The 18,847-nt window shown below is 46.5% G+C and overlaps 1 protein-coding gene across 1 annotated transcript in view; it reads left to right on the top strand.

The window, feature by feature from the left end:
- Positions 1-3,555: 3,555 nt before the first annotated feature.
- PLCD4 (phospholipase C, delta 4) overlaps positions 3,556-18,847 on the top strand; it is a 27,969-nt gene continuing 12,677 nt past the window's right edge. The window contains exons 1-6 of the mRNA XM_011932246.1: positions 3,556-4,175; positions 9,265-9,319; positions 9,456-9,614; positions 11,750-11,978; positions 15,460-15,589; positions 16,320-16,551. Coding sequence (XP_011787636.1) covers positions 9,298-9,319; positions 9,456-9,614; positions 11,750-11,978; positions 15,460-15,589; positions 16,320-16,551 — 772 coding nt within the window. The 5' untranslated portion in view covers positions 3,556-4,175; positions 9,265-9,297. The remainder of the gene's footprint in view (positions 4,176-9,264; positions 9,320-9,455; positions 9,615-11,749; positions 11,979-15,459; positions 15,590-16,319; positions 16,552-18,847) is intronic.

Below are 18,847 nucleotides of genomic sequence, written 5' to 3'. Positions count from 1 at the left end.
ATTATTATACTTTAAGTTCTAGGGTACATGTGCACAACGTGCAGGTTTGTTACATATGTATACATGTGCCATGTTGGTGTGCTGAACCCATTAACTCGTCATTTACATTAGATATATCTCCTAATGCTATCCCTCCCCCCTCCCCCTGAGACTCTTTTTTTTTTAAAGGCGAAGTCTTGCTCTATCACCTAGGCTGGAGTGCAGTGGCAGTGGCACAAACTTGGCTCACTGCAACTTCTGCCTCCTGTGTTCAAGTGATTCTCCTGCCTCAGCCTCCAGAGTAGCTGGCATTACAGGGATGCACCACGATGCCCGGCTGTTTTTTTATTTTCAGTAGATATGGGGTTTCACAATGCTGGCCAGGCTGGTCTTGAACTCCTGGCCTCAAGTGATCTGCCTGCCTTGACCTCCCAAAGTGTTGGGATTACAGGCATGAGCCACCATGCCCGGCTTGTAGACATGACTTTTACCAATAGCACATACTTATATTTTGTTTTATGACCTTTTCTGAAAGTTTTGTCTCCTGGTGTAAAATACTATTTGTATTTTTTATTCTACTTTCCATCCTCTTTTTCTCTGGGTTTTTAAATACCACCTTGTTGCCCACTCCCCATGCCAACTTAATGAATTGAATAGCAGAACTGGGACTCTGTTTTTAAATTTTGTTAGAATGGAGGAGTGGCTATATATATATATGGATATGGATATTTGTATATTCTTTGGTCTTTTGAAGTTATATATCCTAGCTTTTAATTCTACAGGTGATCTCATATTGATTTTTTTTTTTTTTTTTGAGACACAATCTTGCTCTGTCACCCAGGCTAGAGTGCAATGGCGCCGTCTCAGCTCACTGCAACCTCCACCTCCCAGGTTCAAGCAATGCTCCTGCCTCAGCCTCCTGAGTAGCTGGGATTACAGGTGTGTACCACCGTGCCTGGCTAATTTTTGTATTTTTAGTAGAGACGGGGTTTCACCATGTTGACCAGGCTGGTCTCAAACTCCTGACTTCAAGTGATAAACCTGCCTTAGGCTCCTGAAGTGCTGGGATTACAGGCACCGCGCCCAGTCCTTTTGTTTTTTTTGAGACAGAGTCTTGCTCTGTTGCCCAGGCTGGAGTGCAGTGTTGCAATCTCAGCTCACTGCAACCTCTGCCTCCTGGGTTCAAGCGATTCTCCTGCCTCAGCCTCCTCCTGAGTAGCTGGGATTACAGGCGCATGCCATCACGCCTGGCTAATTTTTATATATTTAGCTGAGATCAGGTTTCACCATGTTGGTCAGGCTGGTCTCTAACTCCTGACCTCATGATCTGCCCACCTTGGCTTCCCAAAGTTCTGGGATTACGGGCGTGAGCCACCGTGTCCGGCCTTGAATTTTTTTTTTTGAGAGACAGAGTCTTGCTATGTTGCCCTGGCTGGTCTGAAACTTCTGGACTCAAGCAATCCTCCCACCTTGGCCTCCCAAAGTGCTGGAATTACAGGTGTGAGCCACTGTGCCTGGCCTTATATTGATGATTTTTAAATGAAATTTACTATTTTGAGTTGCGTTTTTGACCAGGAAGGAGTTGGGCTTTATTTCAGAAGTTTGAGTCGTTTGGTTGGATAATCTGGGGAACTGATGTCAGACTTTCCAGCCTGAGTGTCCTGACAAGCGGAGACATTTAATTGGGTAGCATCTGCTCTGGATGTCAGGAAGAGGGTCTAGGCAGGCCTGGGTGGCAGGGCGAGAGTACCATGTTTAGGTCTTCCTCTTTGCCAGCTGCTGCTTCATTTCAGTTTAGGGCTTCCAGGCTTTTCCTGGGCATGGTTCCCAGAAAGTCCCTCTGCTGCTACTGCCCTGATTAGGTTTCTGGATCTGTTAATAATAGACAACAGTGGGGGAAGGGCCAGCCAAGATCACGGTGGAAATAGGAATAACCATACCAGATGGACATTTACTGTGCCAGGGGCCCTGTCTGTCTGCTCCCTCCCTCTGTGTCATCAGAGTCCTGCAGTGGGCATGCCTTGGCACTCTGGAACCATACTAACCTTGTGAAAATCTCCAAGTCCCTGCCCCAAAAATCAGAACATAGGAGCTGAAGAATACTGTTGTGTTCATGAAAACATTGAAACAGAATATTTGAGATCTGGACTCTCCCAGAAAATCCACTATGAGTGATAACATCCCTCACAGATCACCCAGGAGGGAAGGAGGTTGGGCAGCATTAAGTTGATACAAATAGTGACTCAGAAAGATGATATATAATCTGATATAGAAGAGGAGTGTGGACTGTGAAGGTGAGGCTTGGAAAAATAAGCTGGCCATGTTGGGGAAGTAGAAATGGGAGAGCAAGACAAGCATGTAAAATGCCTCTATTAAGTCAAATCTGAAATCAGCACAGTTTAAACTATGATGCCCCCCAATCTTCCTGTTCCCCATAAATGGCCTCCCTCTTAATGCTTCCCCTTCCTTCATACTACTACTCTTCTATCAAAACCTGCTCTCAGTAAAGAATATAGACAACCCGACCTAGGTATAAATTATTTAAAATCTACTTTGACCTTGAGATTGAATTTTTAAAAAATTATTTAAAATCGGCCAGGTGCAGTGGCTTACGCCTGTAATCCTAGCACTTTGGGAGGCTGAGGCAAGTGGATTGCCTGAGCTCAGGAGCTCGAGACCAGCCTGGATAACACGGTGAAACCCCATCTCTACTAAAATACAAAAAAAAAGTAGCCGGGGGTGGTGGTGTATGCCTGTAATCCCAGCTACTCGGGAGGCTGAGACAGGAGAATCGCTTGAACCTGGGAGGTGGAGTTTGCACTAAGCCGAGATCACGCCATTGCACTCCAGCCTGGGCAACAGCGAGACTCTTAAAAAAAAAAAAAAAAAGAAAGAAAAAATTAAAATAATTAAGCCTTCAAAAATTAACACAGATATATGATATTTTAAATGAGATCTTAAAAAATTTAAAAACATATAGAAAACTATATCAAGAGAATATATAGCTTAATAAATTATGACGTGAAGACCCTTGTTAGCACTTAGAACTAGAAATACAGTTTAGCTAGCTATGCCAGAAGCCAGCTCTGTGTCCTATCTCATCACAATTCCTCCCCCTCCCAACAGTAACCACTATCCTGACTTTTATAGTAATCACTTAGGAGGATTTTATTTTAATGGGACTAAAAAATGTAACTATAATCACTAATGGTAAAATATTAGGCAGTTGAGGGATGCTTGTGGGAACCATGATAGGCAGCCAGACCTCAGCACACTTACACCATTTCACACAGTTCCCCTCTGAGCCTGTGCTTCATCTCTGCACACATCTTTATAAACATGCATGTATGTCCTGCAAGTGCTACCTCCATTCTGAGGGCTATGACCTATAACCCGGAGGTGCTGAACAAATGCTTATAGGAGGAATGAATGGATGTTAAAAAAAAAAAAAAAAAGAATTGTTTCACACATTCATCTATTCATTCTTTCAATATTTAATGAGTGCCTAAAATATACATAGATTCTAACCTCTCTGTCCCTCTACACTCTGTCATCATTCCTGTCCTCCCCTTCTCCTCATCTTCCTCTTTTCCCATCTTATTTCTTTCTTTCCCTGTGTGACAGAGCTAGAGTGAATGCCCTGCAGGCAGGATTCAGAGATACAGGAGCAGGCCAGTGGAAACAGACACTCTGGAAAGGAGCCAGATTAAATAAGGGCAAAGACAGCCGTATTACATGCGGGAACCAGAATGAAAAGCAGTGATTCACAGAGCACTGCAACTGAGGACACTCCCTTCACTTTGAGAGCTACTGCGGGATTGGGGTCAATGAGGGCTGGCATCAAGATGAAGGGCAGCCGGGCTCCTCCCTGAAGATGTGGTGCCCTTAATCCTTCTCTCCACACCCCACCCCCACTACTCCCTCACATTGACCAGTGTCCTGGGCCTTTAAGAGTTGGATGGGCTGGACTGGAGAGAGCTCACACCTCTCCCCTTCTTACTGCTTCCCTCTGGCTATAACTCACCAGTCACAGCAGCCAGCTGCTGTAGAAGAGGGAGGAAACAAGCCAGTGCAAGGGGAGCAAAAGAGAAAAGGAGCCAGGCTGGGCTTCCTGATCCCACAGCATCGCAGAGCTCGGGAAGCACAGCTCACAGACACAGGACACACAGGACTGCTATTCTGCTTTCCTGCCCACGGTAAGGGTCTGGAAGCTCTCATTAGCCTCTCCTCCAAGCTATGTCTTCCCTGAGTCCCTGCCTCTGCCCTCTAGATGCTTATCCACCCTGGTTAAATTGTACCCTACACTCCTTTCCTCACCCCAACAGCTCTACAGGGCTCCCACCTCCCGGTTCTCTCTAGCTTATCCTCCTTGATCCTTACAGCCTTCCTCCTGGCTGTATCAGTCGCCCTTTATATGAGGTACCTCTTAGCTTATGCAGGGCCAGGAGTGCCAACCCTAGCCACTACTGAGGTGAGCCCCACCCCCAATAAGGGAAGAAAAAATTGGAGTAGCTAAGCTTTAGCATAGATTTATTAACAGATTGTTGAGGGTTGCAAAATAGGGATTGGCCAAGAACCGTGGGGAATCAGAGATCCCTGGTAATAGGGAGAGTTATGGAAGTCCCTTAGAAAGTTACCTAAGGAACTTGTTCTTTGCCTAATCAATGAGCCAGGCAGTTTCTTAGTGCACCAGAGTGCTATGTTGGTAAGAAAACCTACTTCTAGTTCTGCCTGTGCCATTAACTAGCTACGGGACCTGGAGCCACAACTTCCAGATCTGTGATAGGAGAGAGTTTGGGGTTTCCCAGACTTGCCTGTGTACCAAGTGTACCTGTTAAAAATAAATATATTATTGAGCCCCACCCTGGGAAACTCTGATCTGGTAGATTTTGGGGTAGGGCTAAGGAATCTCAATTGTAAGACATTCCAGAGGCTATTGATGTAGCTGGGAATGTCTGGATTAGATGTGTTATAAAAGAACCTTCAAGCTCCAACATTCTATGACCTGTGACCAGAGCCATTTTGTCCTCTATATGAACCAGGTTAGGTATAATCCTTCTCAGAAGCAAGGGAGTGGACAAAATGATTATCTTTTTTCTTACCCCTCAGAGAGAGCTGAGACACCCTGAATCCCACTGTAATCTCCTTGGTGCCATTGGTTACTCTGCCAAAGTACATCTCTAGGTGACATGAAGTCTCTTAGAAACTGAGGACCAAATCATGCTCTGCAGCTCTGGGCTACTTCCCACCTCATTTTGTGTCTCTATTTTCCTATCTGTATTAGAGAGATATTTACTGTATCGTTGAAGATCTCCATATATGCGTCTAGGAGTTAATATTTAAGACCAACCTTTCTTATTCTCAGATGTCACCCTCTGTGTTTTTCCCAGTGCCCTGACTCCCAAACCCTTTGTTCCTTCTCTTCTCACTGCACCTGCATCAGCTGTGGGCATCCTTCCCATTCTACCATTAGACACCAGAGGAAACAGCAAGACCTAGAACTCCTAGGTTCTAACTCACATTGTCTGGGCAGTTTATTTGGTCAATCTCCTAGGATACAGAGAAAAGTGAGGCTGAGCAGAGGGACATGCATGCTACTGAGTTCTGAACCCACGTGTCCTCCCTTCTGGACCATAATCTCAAAGGAGATGAGAATCGGAGCCATTGGGAATTAGTGGAGTCAAAAGAGGGAACCAACTGGAAGAGGTGATGGGGAGAAGGGATGAGGAGAAGGAAGAAAAGAGGAGAGACTGACCTAGGTGAGCAAATAGGAAGACAGAGAGAGGATTAGGAGAGAGAGTGAGGTGGGGATGGGGCTGGGCATAATGCCTCATGTCTGTAATCCCAGCACTTTGGGAAGCTCAGGCAGGAGGATTGCTTGAGGCCAGGAGTTTGAAAATAGGGCGACACAGGGAGACCCCATCTCCATACAAAACAAATAATAAATTTAAAAAATTATTTTTATAGTGAACTGGGAAGAAAGGAAAAGGACCAGATCAGGCATGGGATGGGAAAAGGAAAGAAAATGAGATGAAAGAGGCTGGGCACGGTGGCTCACCCCTGTAACCTCAGCACTTGGGGAGGCTGAGACGGGTGGATCATCTGAGGTCAGGAGTTTGAGACCAACCTGGCCAACATAGTGAAACCCCATCTCTACTAAAAATAAAAATATTAGCTGGGCGTGGCATCACACACCTGTAATCCCAGCTACTCGGGAGGCTGAGGCAGGAGAATCACTTGAACCCAGGAGGCAGAGGTTGTAGTAAGCCGATATCATGCCACTGCACTCCATCCTGGGCAACAGAGTGACACTCCATCTCAAAAAAAAATGAATAAATAGAAATAAAGAAAGAAAATGAGACCAAAGAAAAGCAAGTCTATTCAGAGCACAGAGGGAACAGAAAATGATGGAGAGGAGAGACAAAATATCTATGTCCCTTATTGATTCCTAGCCTTGCTTCAACGAACTGCTTTCTAGAGAAGGCCCTTTCTAAGAGCAGAGTCATTGTGAGATCCTTGAGCTGATTGTATGGAGACCTCTGTTCTTTTTTTTTTTCTCCTGCCCAAGACCGAGTTTTACTTTTGTTGCCCAGGCTGGAGTGCAATGGTGCCATCTCAGCTCACTGCAACCTCTGCCTCGCGGGTTCAAGCAATTCTCCTACCTCAGCCTCCCAGGTAGCTGGGATTATAGGTGTGCACCACTACTCCTAGCTAATTTTTGTACTTTTTTTTTTGTTTTGAGACAGAGTCTCACTCTGTCGCCCAGGCTGGAGTGCAGTGGCCTGATCTCCACTTACTGCAAGCTCCGCCTCCCGGGTTCATGCCATTCTCCTGCCTCATACTCCCGAGTAACCGGGACTACAGGCGCCCGCCACCGCGCCCGGCTAATTTTTGTATTTTTAGTAGAGACGAGGTTTCACTGTGTTAGCCAGGGTGGTCTCGATCTCCTGACCTCGTGATCCGCTCGTCTCGGCCTCCCAAAGTGCTGGGATTACAGGCGTGAGCTACCGCGCCCGGCCTAATTTTTGTATTTTTAGTAGAGATGGGGTTTCACCATGTTGGTCAGGCTGGTCTTGAACTCCTGGCCTTAACGTAATCTGCCCACCTCGGCCTCCCAAAGTGCTGGGATTACAGATGTGAGCCACCGTGCCCAGCCAGAGACGTTGGTTCTAATTCCAGTTCTGTCACTCACTAAATGACTCTAGCACTAATTATTTTTAGTTCACCTAACCTTTTAGTTCTCAGGCTCCTTTTCTATAAAATGAAGTCCAGCTCTGACCCTCTATGGCTCCCTGATTTGAAACTGGCCCTCTTATGACCACATGTCAGTCATGTGAATACAGGTTTAAAATAGTGATTCACGAATGGGGAAGGATTGGAAGAACAAGGCCAAGCTTTGGGGTTAGAAGAATTGGACAAAGGAGGAAAAAATAATTTTCTAAGGCAGGTTTGAGTGGAGGAAGTCTCCAAAGTAAGAGTGTTCAGGCACTTGGGCTCTGTTCTCAGACTTCCCATGTTTCAGGACATCATTGTGAGGCTCCTGGACACAGGCATAAGGGAAGGAAATTCCATCTTCTTGCAGTCCCAAAGTTCACCGCATCCTAGAGTCCCTATGTCCCAGAGGTGGGAGCTAAAATTCAGAGAGGAGATAAGCCAGGATATTGGCAAAAGAGGTTAGACTTCAACCCCAGGCCAATTCACTCTCCTAGAGTCTGAGAACCTAAGAAATTTTTGTTGTTGTTGTTTTTGAGACAGAGCCTCACTCCGTCGCCCAGGCTAGAGTATAGTGGTACAATCTTAGCTCACTGCAACCTCCGCCTCCCGGGTTCAAGTGATTCTCCTGCCTCAGCCTCATGAGTAGCTGGGATTACAAGTGTGCACCACCATGGGCGGCTAGTTTTTGTATTTTTAGTAGAGAGGGGGTTTCACTATGTTGGTGAGGCTGGTCTCAAACTCCTGACCTCAAGTGATCCACCCGCCTCAGCCTCCCAAAGTGCTGGGATTACAGGCGTGAGCCACCACGCCCGGCCCTAACTTTTTTTTTTCTTCTTTTTATTGAGACGGAGTCTCGCTGTGTCACCCAGGCTGGAGTGCATGGCATGATCTTGGCTTACTGCTAACCTCTGCCACCCAGGTTCAGGCAATTCTCCTGCCTCAGCCTCCCAAGTAGCTGGGATTAAAGGTGCCTGCCACCATGCCTGGCTAAGTTTTTTGTATTTCTAGTAGAGACGGGGTTTTGCCATGTTGGCCAGGCTGGTCTCAAACTCCTGACCTCTAGTGATCCACTAGCCTTGGCCTCCCAAATTGCTGGGATTACAGGCATGAGCCACCGCACCCGGCCGACAGCATATATCTTAAAAGAGGTACCCTTTTTTGGTAGGTAGAGAAAATTTGAAAATGTAGTTCTGCGACTTGTATAACTTATTTGGTCCATTAAAACTGTGAGAATAACTAAAGAAAAAGTATAAAATATGCTTTACCATGTGAAGGTAGAAGAAGACAACTAAGTATTGTCAAAGAGAAAAAAGAAAGTCTGGCCAGGTGCAGTGGCTCACACCTGTAATCCCAGCACTTTGGGAGGCCAAGGTGGGCAGATAATGAGGTCAGGAGATCGAGACCATCCTGGCTAACATGGTGAAACCCCGTCTCTACTAAAAGTACAAGAAATTAGGCAGGCGTGGCGGCACATGCCTATAGTCCCAGCTAATCGGGAGACCGAGGCAGGAGAATCACTTGAACCTGGGAGTTGCAGTGAGCTGAGATCGCACCACTGCACTCCAGCCTGGGCAACAGAGCAACACTCCGTCTCAAAAAAAAAAAAGAAAGTCTGCGCTAGTCGCCTCAGGAGCTGGACAGTCTACGTGGGAGCACAGAGAGGACTCCCAGAATAGGGAAGCTGGAAGGATCCTACCTGGAAATAAGAAGGCTAGGGTGTGAAGAGATTCTAGTTTCTGAAAGGGACATCCAACAGGATGTTAGTTCCTAATAATGAGAGGGTGGGGAGTGAGCAAAATGTGGCACTAGTAGACTGTGGGTTATTGGGTAGGAAGGGGGTGCTTGGTGGACTCTTTGGTTTAGCCTTCTCTGAAGATAGCCATGGGAAATAGCGGAGGCTCTGGGATCAGACATATCTTGATTTAAATTCTGATCCTTATGTAATTTGAGGCAGGTTTCTAGACCTATCTAAAGTCTCAGAGTCCCTAAACTCAAAATCAGAAGCAAAAATCAGCTACAGACTATCTTTAAGATTCACCCAGAGCCCTTTGCTCTTCCTTTCTCCTTTAGGTGATCTGGTGCCAGCCGGTGGAACAGTGGGTGATGGCGTCCCTGCTACAAGACCGTGAGTGTCCCTGCAGGGGAAGAGGGCTTAGCATATAGCTCAGGGGAGGGAAGGAGGCTGGACCCCTGTTCGAGAGCTTTCCCTGGGCCTGCTACCCTGTCTGCTGGCTATCTAACCCCTGCTTTTCCTGACCTAGGGCTGACCACTGATCAGGACTTGCTGCTGATGCAGGAAGGCATGCTGATGCGCAAGGTGAGGTCCAAAAGCTGGAAGAAGCTAAGATACTTCAGACTTCAGAATGACGGCATGACAGTCTGGCATGCACGGCAGGCCAGGGGCAGTGCCAAGCCCAGCTGTGAGTGACCTGGATAGTAGGGGGTGGATACAGGGGTGGATAGAGTCCTGAGGAGCCTGGCAGGGGAGGGACCAAAGTTCTACGATAGTGTGCGTTTGTGCTGTCCTAATTGTGGCTATATCTGAGCCTGTAAAAAGAGATCATAACACTACTTGCCTCATAAGGCTGTAATGAGGATTAAATTAGTTATTGTATATAAAGGCTCAGGAGAGTACTGGAACATGGTAAGACATAATAAATCATTGGTTACATCTTGTTATTATTATAATAAGACCATCATCTTGGGCATCAGTCTGCCTGAATTAAAGCCCTAGCTCTGCCACTTTCTGCATAGCTGTGGAAAATCAAGTAGTTAAGCTATGGCTGGGCCTGGTGGCTCAATGCCTATAATCCCAGCAATTTGGGAGGTCGAGGCAGGGGGACTGCTTGAGACCAGAAGTTCAAGACCAGCCTGGATAACATAGGGAGATCCTGTCTCTATAAAAAATAAAAATAGGCCGGGCGCGGTGGCTCAAGTCTGTAATCCCAGCACTTTGGGAGGCCGAGACGGGTGGATCATGAGGTCAGGAGATCGAGACCATCCTGGCTAACACCGTGAAACCCCGTCTCTACTAAAAAATACAAAAAACTAGCCGGGCGAGGTGGCGGGTGCCTGTAGTCCCAGCTACTCGGGAGGCTGAGGCAGGAGAATGGCGTAAACCCGGGAGGCGGAGCTTGCAGTGAGCTGAGATCCGGTCACTGCACTCCAGCCTGGGCGATAGAGTGAGACTCCGTCTCAAAAAAAATAAATAAATAAATAAAAATAAAAATAAAAATAAATAATTAGCCAGGTGTGGTGCTGTACGCCTGTGGTCTCAGCTATTTGGGAGGCTAAGATGGCAGGATCACTTGAGCCCAGGAGGTTGAGACTGCAGTGAGCTGTGATCACACCACTGCACTCCACCTGGGTGAGTGAGAACCTGTCTCTAAAAAAATACATATATACATACATACATCAAGCTTCAGTTTCCTCATCTGTAAAATGGGGATTAAATAGTATCTGCTTAGTAGGTTACAAGGACTCAGTTAGTTAACATGTAAAACACTTAGCATGCGATGTAAAACCAGAATGCATTTAATAAATGTTAGCCATCATGATAAATATTTTTAAATACAAAATTGCAGCCAGGTGTAATGGATCATGCCTGTAATCCCAGCACTTTGGGAGGCCGAGGCAGGCAGGTCACTTGAGGTCAGGAGTTTGAGGCCAGCCTGGCCAACATGGTGAAACCCCATCTCTACTAAAAATACAAAAATTAGCCGGGCTTGGTGGTGGGCACCTGTAGTCCCAGCTACTCAGAAGGCTGAGGCCGGAGAATCGCTTGAACTCAGGAGGCAGACGTTACAGTGAGCCTAGATTGTGCCATTGCACTCCAGCCTGGGTGACGAGCAAAACTTGGTCTCAAAAAACAAAATAAAACAAAAAACAAAACAAAGCGGTGTGCACTTATTGGCCAAACTCTTTATGATAACAGGAAATAATTTGATCACAGGACACATCTAAGAGAGTATGTTTTAGAGACAAATTGCTCACAGTCCGTACCACCCCCAGCTGAGGTAGGAGGGTGAAAGAATTTCTCTGGTTCCCTCGTAGACATCTGGAAAGAGGAAGCCCTCAAACCTGGAATGGGAGAACTGGACTTAGGGGTATAATGCTTTAGTATAACTGCTTCTGCCTTTCAAATGTATTTCCATTTGTCATCCCCACCAGTCCTCCTGTGATCACCATTGGGGCTGCCTATGGAAGGGGACTATCCATTATATCAGATGAGGACACTGAGGAGTTAAGTCATTTTGGTTTGTGTCATACTGTCAGCTTGTGGCTGGAAGCCATGTCTTGCCACTCGCAGCACAGGCCCTTTGCCATGCTGCCTTTGAAAACATATGGACTCCTGAATCCCTGGTGATTCATATGGACTCCTGAATCCCTGGGGTCTGCATCTCTCTTCCCGTAATGCTTTTTGGGATTCAGTCTGCAGAGGCTGGGGTTCTTTTCTATGGTGTCATGGAGAAGTGGGTGCTGGTCCTTCACTCTTAGCCCCTGCTATTTGTTGGACTCCCTTTCTCAATGCCTCCACCTGCTTCTTCTCTGGCAGTCTCAATCTCTGATGTGGAGACAATACGTAATGGCCATGATTCCGAGTTGCTGCGTAGCCTGACAGAGGAGCTTCCCCTGGAGCAGGGCTTCACCGTTGTCTTCCACGGCCGCCGCTCCAACCTGGACCTGGTGGCCAACAGTGTTGAGGAGGCCCAGATATGGATGCGAGGGCTCCACCTGTTGGTGGATCTTGTCACCAGCATGGACCATCAGGAGCGCCTGGACCAGTATCGGCAGGATGGAGTCAGGGTGGGTGAGGGATCACTCTATCCCTGAAGGAGCCAGATGCAACAGGTGTAGGAAAAGTGAGAAGGGGTGCACAGCTAGGGAGGCCCAAGTGTCTAGATGGTATGGGCAGGAACAGCTCAGGTCAATGTGAGACAGAATACTGAGGGAGGAATGGATGCTAGGGATGACATAGCCAGGCATGAATCAGGAACCCCAGGATTGGAGGAAGAGGCAGTGAGAGGCAGAGGAGCAAACAAGATGCTTCTCCTAAGAGCTGCACAGAAGATCCCAGTGGCATTAACCAGTATATAGGTGGAAAGTAACCCCTTAGAAGGCTCAGTGACACAGACTCACTCCAAGTTTCCTGGATTGTTTACCATTTCATTCATTTATTCATTCACGATCTATTAAGCAGAACATATCAGGCATTATGCCAGACTGTAGGGGTCTGTAGAGGTGGGGTTTCACCACATTGTCCAGGCTGGTGTCAAACTCCTAGCCTCAGGTGATCCAACAGCCTCAGCTTCTCAAAGTGCTTGGATTAATTACAGGTGTGAGCTACTGCACCTGGCCACACCTGCTAATTTAATTTTTTAAAGTTTATTTTATGGGTCAGGTGCAATGGCTCACACCTGTAATCCCAGCACTTTGGGAGGCTGAGGCGAGCAGATCACGTGAGCCCAGGAGTTAGAGACTAGCCTAAGCAATGTGGCAAAATCCCGTCTCTACAAAACAAAACAAAAAATTAGCCAGGTGGATTACGTGCCTGTAATCCCAGCTGCTTGGGAAGCTGAGGTGGGGGGATTGCTTGAGCCTAGGCTCAAATATATATGTATATATATATATTTTTTTTTTTCGGGACAGAGTCTTGCTCTGTCACCCAGGCTGGAGCGCAGTGGCACAATCTGGGCTCACTGCAACCGCCTCCCGGGTTCCAGCGATTCTCCTGCCTCAGCCTCCTGAGTAGCTGGGACTACAGGCACATGCCACCACATCCAGATAAGTTTTGTATTTTTTTGTAGAGACGGGGTTTCACCATCTTGGCCAGGCTGTCTCAAACTCTGGACCTCGTGATCAACCCACCTCGGCCTCCCAAAGTGCTGGGATTACCGGCATGAGCCACCACGCCTGGCCATGGGTACAAAGATTAATGAGATTCACATACTGCTTCAGTTAGTGAAGAGGATGGAATTGTGTAAATACTTTTCTGTTTGGCTGGGCACAATGGCTCATGCCTGTAATCCCAGCAATTTGGGAGGCCAAGGCAGGGAGATCACTTGAGGCAGGCAGATCACTATGTAGTCCAACCTAGGCAACATAGGGAAGACTGCATCTTTACAAAAAATTAAAAAGTCAACTGGAAGACTATACTTTCAGGGATAATTGCTATTGTTCATTACTAGAGAAGTTTCCCTGAATGTGTAGAGCACCATAAAATAAGTTTTTTTATTTGAAACAGGGTCTCACTCTGTCACCCAAGCTGGAGTGCAGTGGCACAATCTTGGCTCACTGCAGCCGTGACAGCCTGGGCTCAAGCAATCCTCCCACCTCAGCTTCCCAAGCAGCTGGGATTACAGGCATGTAATCCACCTGGCTAATTTTTTGTTTTGTTTTGTAGAGATGGGATTTTGCCACATTGCTCAGGCTAGTCTCTAACTCCTGGGCTCACATGATCCACCCGCCTCAGCCTCCCAAAGTGCTGGGATTACAGGTGTGAGCCATTGCACCTGACCCATAAAATAAACTTTAAAAAATTAAATTAGCCAGGTGTGGCCAGGTGCAGTAGCTCACACCTGTAATTAATCCAAGCACTTTGAGAAGCTGAGGCTGGTGGATCACCTGAGGTCAGGAGTTTGACACCAGCCTGGACAATGTGGTGAAACCCCACCTCTACAAAAAATACAAAAAAATTAGCTGGGCATGGTGACACATGTCTGCAATCCCAGCTACTCCGGAGGCTGAGGCACAAGAATCACTTGAACTGGAAAAGGTTGCAGGGAGCCGAGATGGTGCCACTGCACTCTAACCTGGGTGACAGAGTAAGACTCTGTCTCCAAAAAAATTTTTTTTCTTTAATTATAAAAGAATTTTTATTTCTTTATTTATAATAAACAAATAAAGTAGTCAGGTGTGGTGGTGCACACCTATAGTCCCAGCTACTTGAGAGGCTGGGGTGGGAGGATCACTTTGGTCTGGGAGCTCAAGGCTGTAGTGAGCCATGATTACACCACTTTACTTCAGCCTGGGCAACAGAGTGAGACTCTGTCTAAAACAAACAAACAAACAAAAACAGCCAGGTATGGTGGTGGGCGCCTATAATCTCAGTTACTCAGGAGACTGAGGCAGGATAATCTCTTGGACCCAGGAGATGGCAGTTGCAGTGAGCCAAGATCGCCCTAGTGCACTCCAGCCTGGGTGACAAAGTGAGACTCTGTCTCAAAAAAAAAAAAAAAAAAAAAGGCCGGGCACGGTGGCTCACGCCTGTAATCCCAGCACTTTGGGAGGCCGAGGGGGGAGGATCACGAGGTCAGGAGATCGAGACCATCCTGACTAACACTGTGAAAACCCATCTCTACTAAAAATACAAAAAATTAGCCAGGTGTGGCGGCTGGCGCCCGTAGTCCCAGCTACTCGGGAGGCTGAGGCAGAAGAATGGCGTGAACCCGGGAGGCGGAGCTGGCAGTGAGCTGAGATCGGGCCACTGCACTCCAGCCTGGGCGACAGAGCAAGATTCCATCTCAAAAAAACAAAACAAAAAAAAAATTAGCCGGTGTGGTGGCGGGCGCCTGTAGTCCCAGCTACTCGGGAGGCTGAGGCAGGAGAATGACGTGAACCTGGGAGGTGGAGGTAGCAGTGAGCTGAGATCACGCCACTGCACTCCAGCCTGGGCGACAGTGCAAGACTCCGTCTCAAAAACAAAAACAAAAACGCCTAAAGGAATATGGACTTTTTTTGTTTTGAGACAGAATCTCACTCCTTCACCCAGGCTGGAATGCAGTGGTGCGATCTCGGCTCCATGCAACCTCTGCCTCCCTGATTCAAGCGATTCTCATGTCTCAGCCTCCCTAGTAGCTGGAACAACAGGTGCGTGCCACCACACCCAGATAAATTTTTTGTATTTTTAGTAGGGATGGGAGTTCACCATGTTGGCCAGGCTGGTCTCGAAACTCCTGACCTCATGTGATCCACCCACCTTGGCCTTCCAAAGTACTGGGTTTACAGGAGTGAGCCATTGTGTCTGGCCAGAATATAGATGTCTTTCTGCAGGCAACAGGGAGGTCCCTGCAGGTGCCTGGGCCATACAGTGACAAGACAGATTGGTACTCTAGAGAGATTATTCTAGAAGCTGTGTGGAGAATGGATTGGCACCGGGGAGAGAGACTGGCAGGAAAGACGGGAGAGATGTAAGTGGATGAATGTGCACACACAACTCCACACACAAACAGACACATTAGTACTTTTGCCTTGACTCATACCTGGATGGCTGAGTGACTGGTTTCAACGTGGAGACAAAAATCAGGATGGTAAGATGAGTTTCCAAGAAGTTCAGCGGTTATTGCACCTAATGAATGTGGAAATGGACCAAGAATATGCCTTCAGTCTTTTTCAGGTGAGTCTGCGGGGAAGGATTTCCAACAGCCAACCAGGCCACATTTTCATTTGGCCAGAAGTCCTCTCACCCCAGTTCACAACACTCAATTGTTAAATCTCTGCTATGTGCCCTAAGTGCTAGGCTCAATGCTCTAGGCTTGATGGGAAGTATAGGGGGTGATTCTTGCCTTTTAGTCTTGTTGGAAAGTCATAATTCTATGAAAGGTAAATAACAATATGTTACTATGTTGGACCTCAAGGACCTCTCTGTCCATGGCCAGAATTTCACAGGTGCCTAGAATAATGGAAAACCCCAGATGGAATGTGAGTAAATAGGAGGAGGGATCTTCTGACCTTTTAGGGACCTTTGGGAGATTTAATTCTTTCTAGTTGAAAATTTTCTCTAGTAGCAAATGGTATGGCTAAACTTTTGCTTCTTACCTACTGAAGTGATTTATTCTATGAACACTAAATGTTAGGAGTTCTGTGGGAGTATTATGGAAGCATGTTTGGATCTATCTGTCTGTAAAATTGCTTTTACAGTGCAAGTCAAGGTCATAACATTTCCCGTTCTCCATGATGTGCTTATTTCACATTGCATGCTTATATCAAAACATCTAATTTATCGTATGAATATATACACCTATGTACCCACAAACATTTAAAAAAAATTTTAAAATTAAAATAAAAAGATCATAACATTTCCCATTAAAAGGTACATTCACTCTCCCCTAAACCCTCTCTTGCAGGCAGCAGACACGTCCCAGTCTGGGACTCTGGAAGGAGAAGAATTTGTACAGTTCTATAAGGCATTGACTAAACGTGCTGAGGTGCAAGAACTATTTGAAAGTTTTTCAGCTGATGGGCAGAAGCTGACTCTGCTGGAATTTTTGGATTTCCTCCGAGAGGAGCAGAAGGAGAGAGACTGCACCTCCGAGCTTGCTCTGGAACTCATTGACCGCTATGAACCTTCAGACAGTGGTAAGATGAATCAGGTGGAGAGGCACCAGACATAGGGGTTGGAGAGAGGGGCATGATTACAAGGTCCAGAGACAAGCAGCCATCTGCCTGAGTGAAGGTTGAGTCTATCCCTATCCTGATCCCTACCCAATCATTCTCATTTAACCACTCCTCCCAAAGGAGGGCAGGCATTCCCTGTTCAGACAAGACAGAGATTTCCTCTGAGGTGCTACATCTCTCAGGAGGAAGAAGTCCATGGCTCCCCATTCCTCCATTATGCTCATGTTTCCTTTACTTTTTTTTTTTTTTTTTTTTTTTGAGACGGAGTCTCGCTCTGTCACCCAGGCTGGAGTGCTGTGGCCGGATCTCAGCTCACTGCAAGCTCCGCCTCCTGGGTTCACGCCATTCTCCTGCCTCAGCCTCCCGGGTAGCTGGGACTACAGGCGCTCGCCACCTTGCCCGGCTAGTTTTTTGTATTTTTTAGTAGAGACGGGGTTTCACTGTGTTAACCAGGATGGTCTCGATCTCCTGACCTTGTGATCCACTCGTCTCAGCCTCCCTCCTTTACTTTCAGGAAGTTCTTTCTGATACCAGCTTTGCTCTCACTGGAAACGGAAAACCCTTGATCCTCTTTCTTTGGCCTCTTCTGTAGTACAAATGATTCCTTTTCCTCTGGTTCTTCTTTCATGGTTCCTGTTTGCTATTCCTTTAAATGCTGGCTCTCTGCCCTTTCCTGAGTTGTCTTCAGTTCAAGTGGTTCTTGAAGCCCCTGAGCCAGAAAGCCAGTTAGCCCCTGGCTGGGGGAATAAGGAGGCCAGTTATTTAGCTTTTAATGAGTGCAGCTGAAATACACCCTCTTGGTCTTCAAAGTTTCTTCCTCTTGCCTCTTCAGTAGACTCATTTCCTGCCCTCCATTCCCTTCAGATTGTGAGAAATTTACATTAATAATAAATAATTTACAAGGAACTTTCACATTCCTCATTTCATTTAGTCCTTAGTACAACCTTGCAAGTCAACAGTAATCTTTATTGGTCCTTTATTACATATCCCATAATGCTCTAATATCTCTATGTACCTTTTCCTTTTTCTTTTCTTTTCTTTCTTTTTTTGTTTTGTTTTGTTTTGTTTTGTTTTTTGAGACAGTTTTGCTCTTATTGCCCAGGCTGGAGTGCAATGGCATGATCTTGGTTCACCATAACCTCTGCCTCCCGGGTTCAAACAATTTTCCTGCCTCAGCCTTCCGAATAGCTGGGATTACAGGCATGCGTCGTCACACCCGGCTAATTTTGTATTTTTAGTAGAGGATAGGGTTTCACCATGTTGGTCAGGCTGGTCTCAAACTCCTGACCTTAGGTGATTCACCTGCCTCAGCCTCCCAAAATGCTGGGATTATAGGCATGAGCCACCATGCCTGGCATCTACCTTTTCTAATACAATGATCTGTTGAAATGAGTCCTGCTATTAAATCAGTTGTATAAAAGAGGAAAACTGAGGTTTAGAAAGATTCAGTGACTTGCTCAAAGCCAACATAATGAGAGAGGAACTGAGATTCAAACCCAGGTCATCTGACTCTTAGCCAGTGCCTCTCTTGAGAATGAGGGTAAGAGCTGGGATGAATGAGAGCTCGACAAGTGATCCAGGTATTCTGGGTCTAAACTCTTACTCCCTTTTATTCATTCATTCATTCATTCATTCACTACTTCAGTGAATGCTTATTGAGTTCCTATAATGTGTCAGGACCTATGCTAGGCACCGGAGATATATTAGTGCCTAGATCAGACAAGGACACTGCCCTCATAAAACTTAGAGTCACACAGAAAACATTACAATCAGTTATTTCAGATTTGTTTGGGTGTTCAGAATAGAGGTTGTAGTCTGAGTGTGGTGGCTCACACCTGTAATCCCAGCACTTTGGGAGGCCAAGATGAGCAGATAACCTGAGGCCAGGAGTTCGAGACCAGCCTGGCCAACATGGTGAAACTCTGTGTCTACTGAAAATACAAAAATTAGCCAGGTGTGGTGGTGCACACTTGTAATTCCAGCTACTTGGGAGGCTGAGGCATGAGACTCGCTTGAACTTGGTAGGTGGAGGCTGTAGTAAGCCAAGATTACACCACTGCACTCCAGCCTGGCTGTCGTGGGCAGACTATGTCTCAGAAAGAAAAAAAAAAAAAAGAATGGAGGTTCTAAAGCGATCATTTCAGAAAATGAAAGTGAAGAGAGTTAAGAAAGGTTAAGAAATAGGATCTCTAGGCCAGGTGCTGTGGCTCACACTTGGAATCCCAGCACTTTGGGAGGCCGAGGCAGGAGGATCACC

The sequence above is a fragment of the Colobus angolensis genome, unplaced genomic scaffold (assembly GCF_000951035.1).
Source record: "Colobus angolensis palliatus isolate OR3802 unplaced genomic scaffold, Cang.pa_1.0 Scaffold95, whole genome shotgun sequence".
NCBI lineage: Eukaryota > Metazoa > Chordata > Mammalia > Primates > Cercopithecidae > Colobus > Colobus angolensis.
The sequence above is the reverse complement of the archived record's forward strand: the minus strand, read 5'-3'. Positions and strand labels throughout refer to the sequence as shown.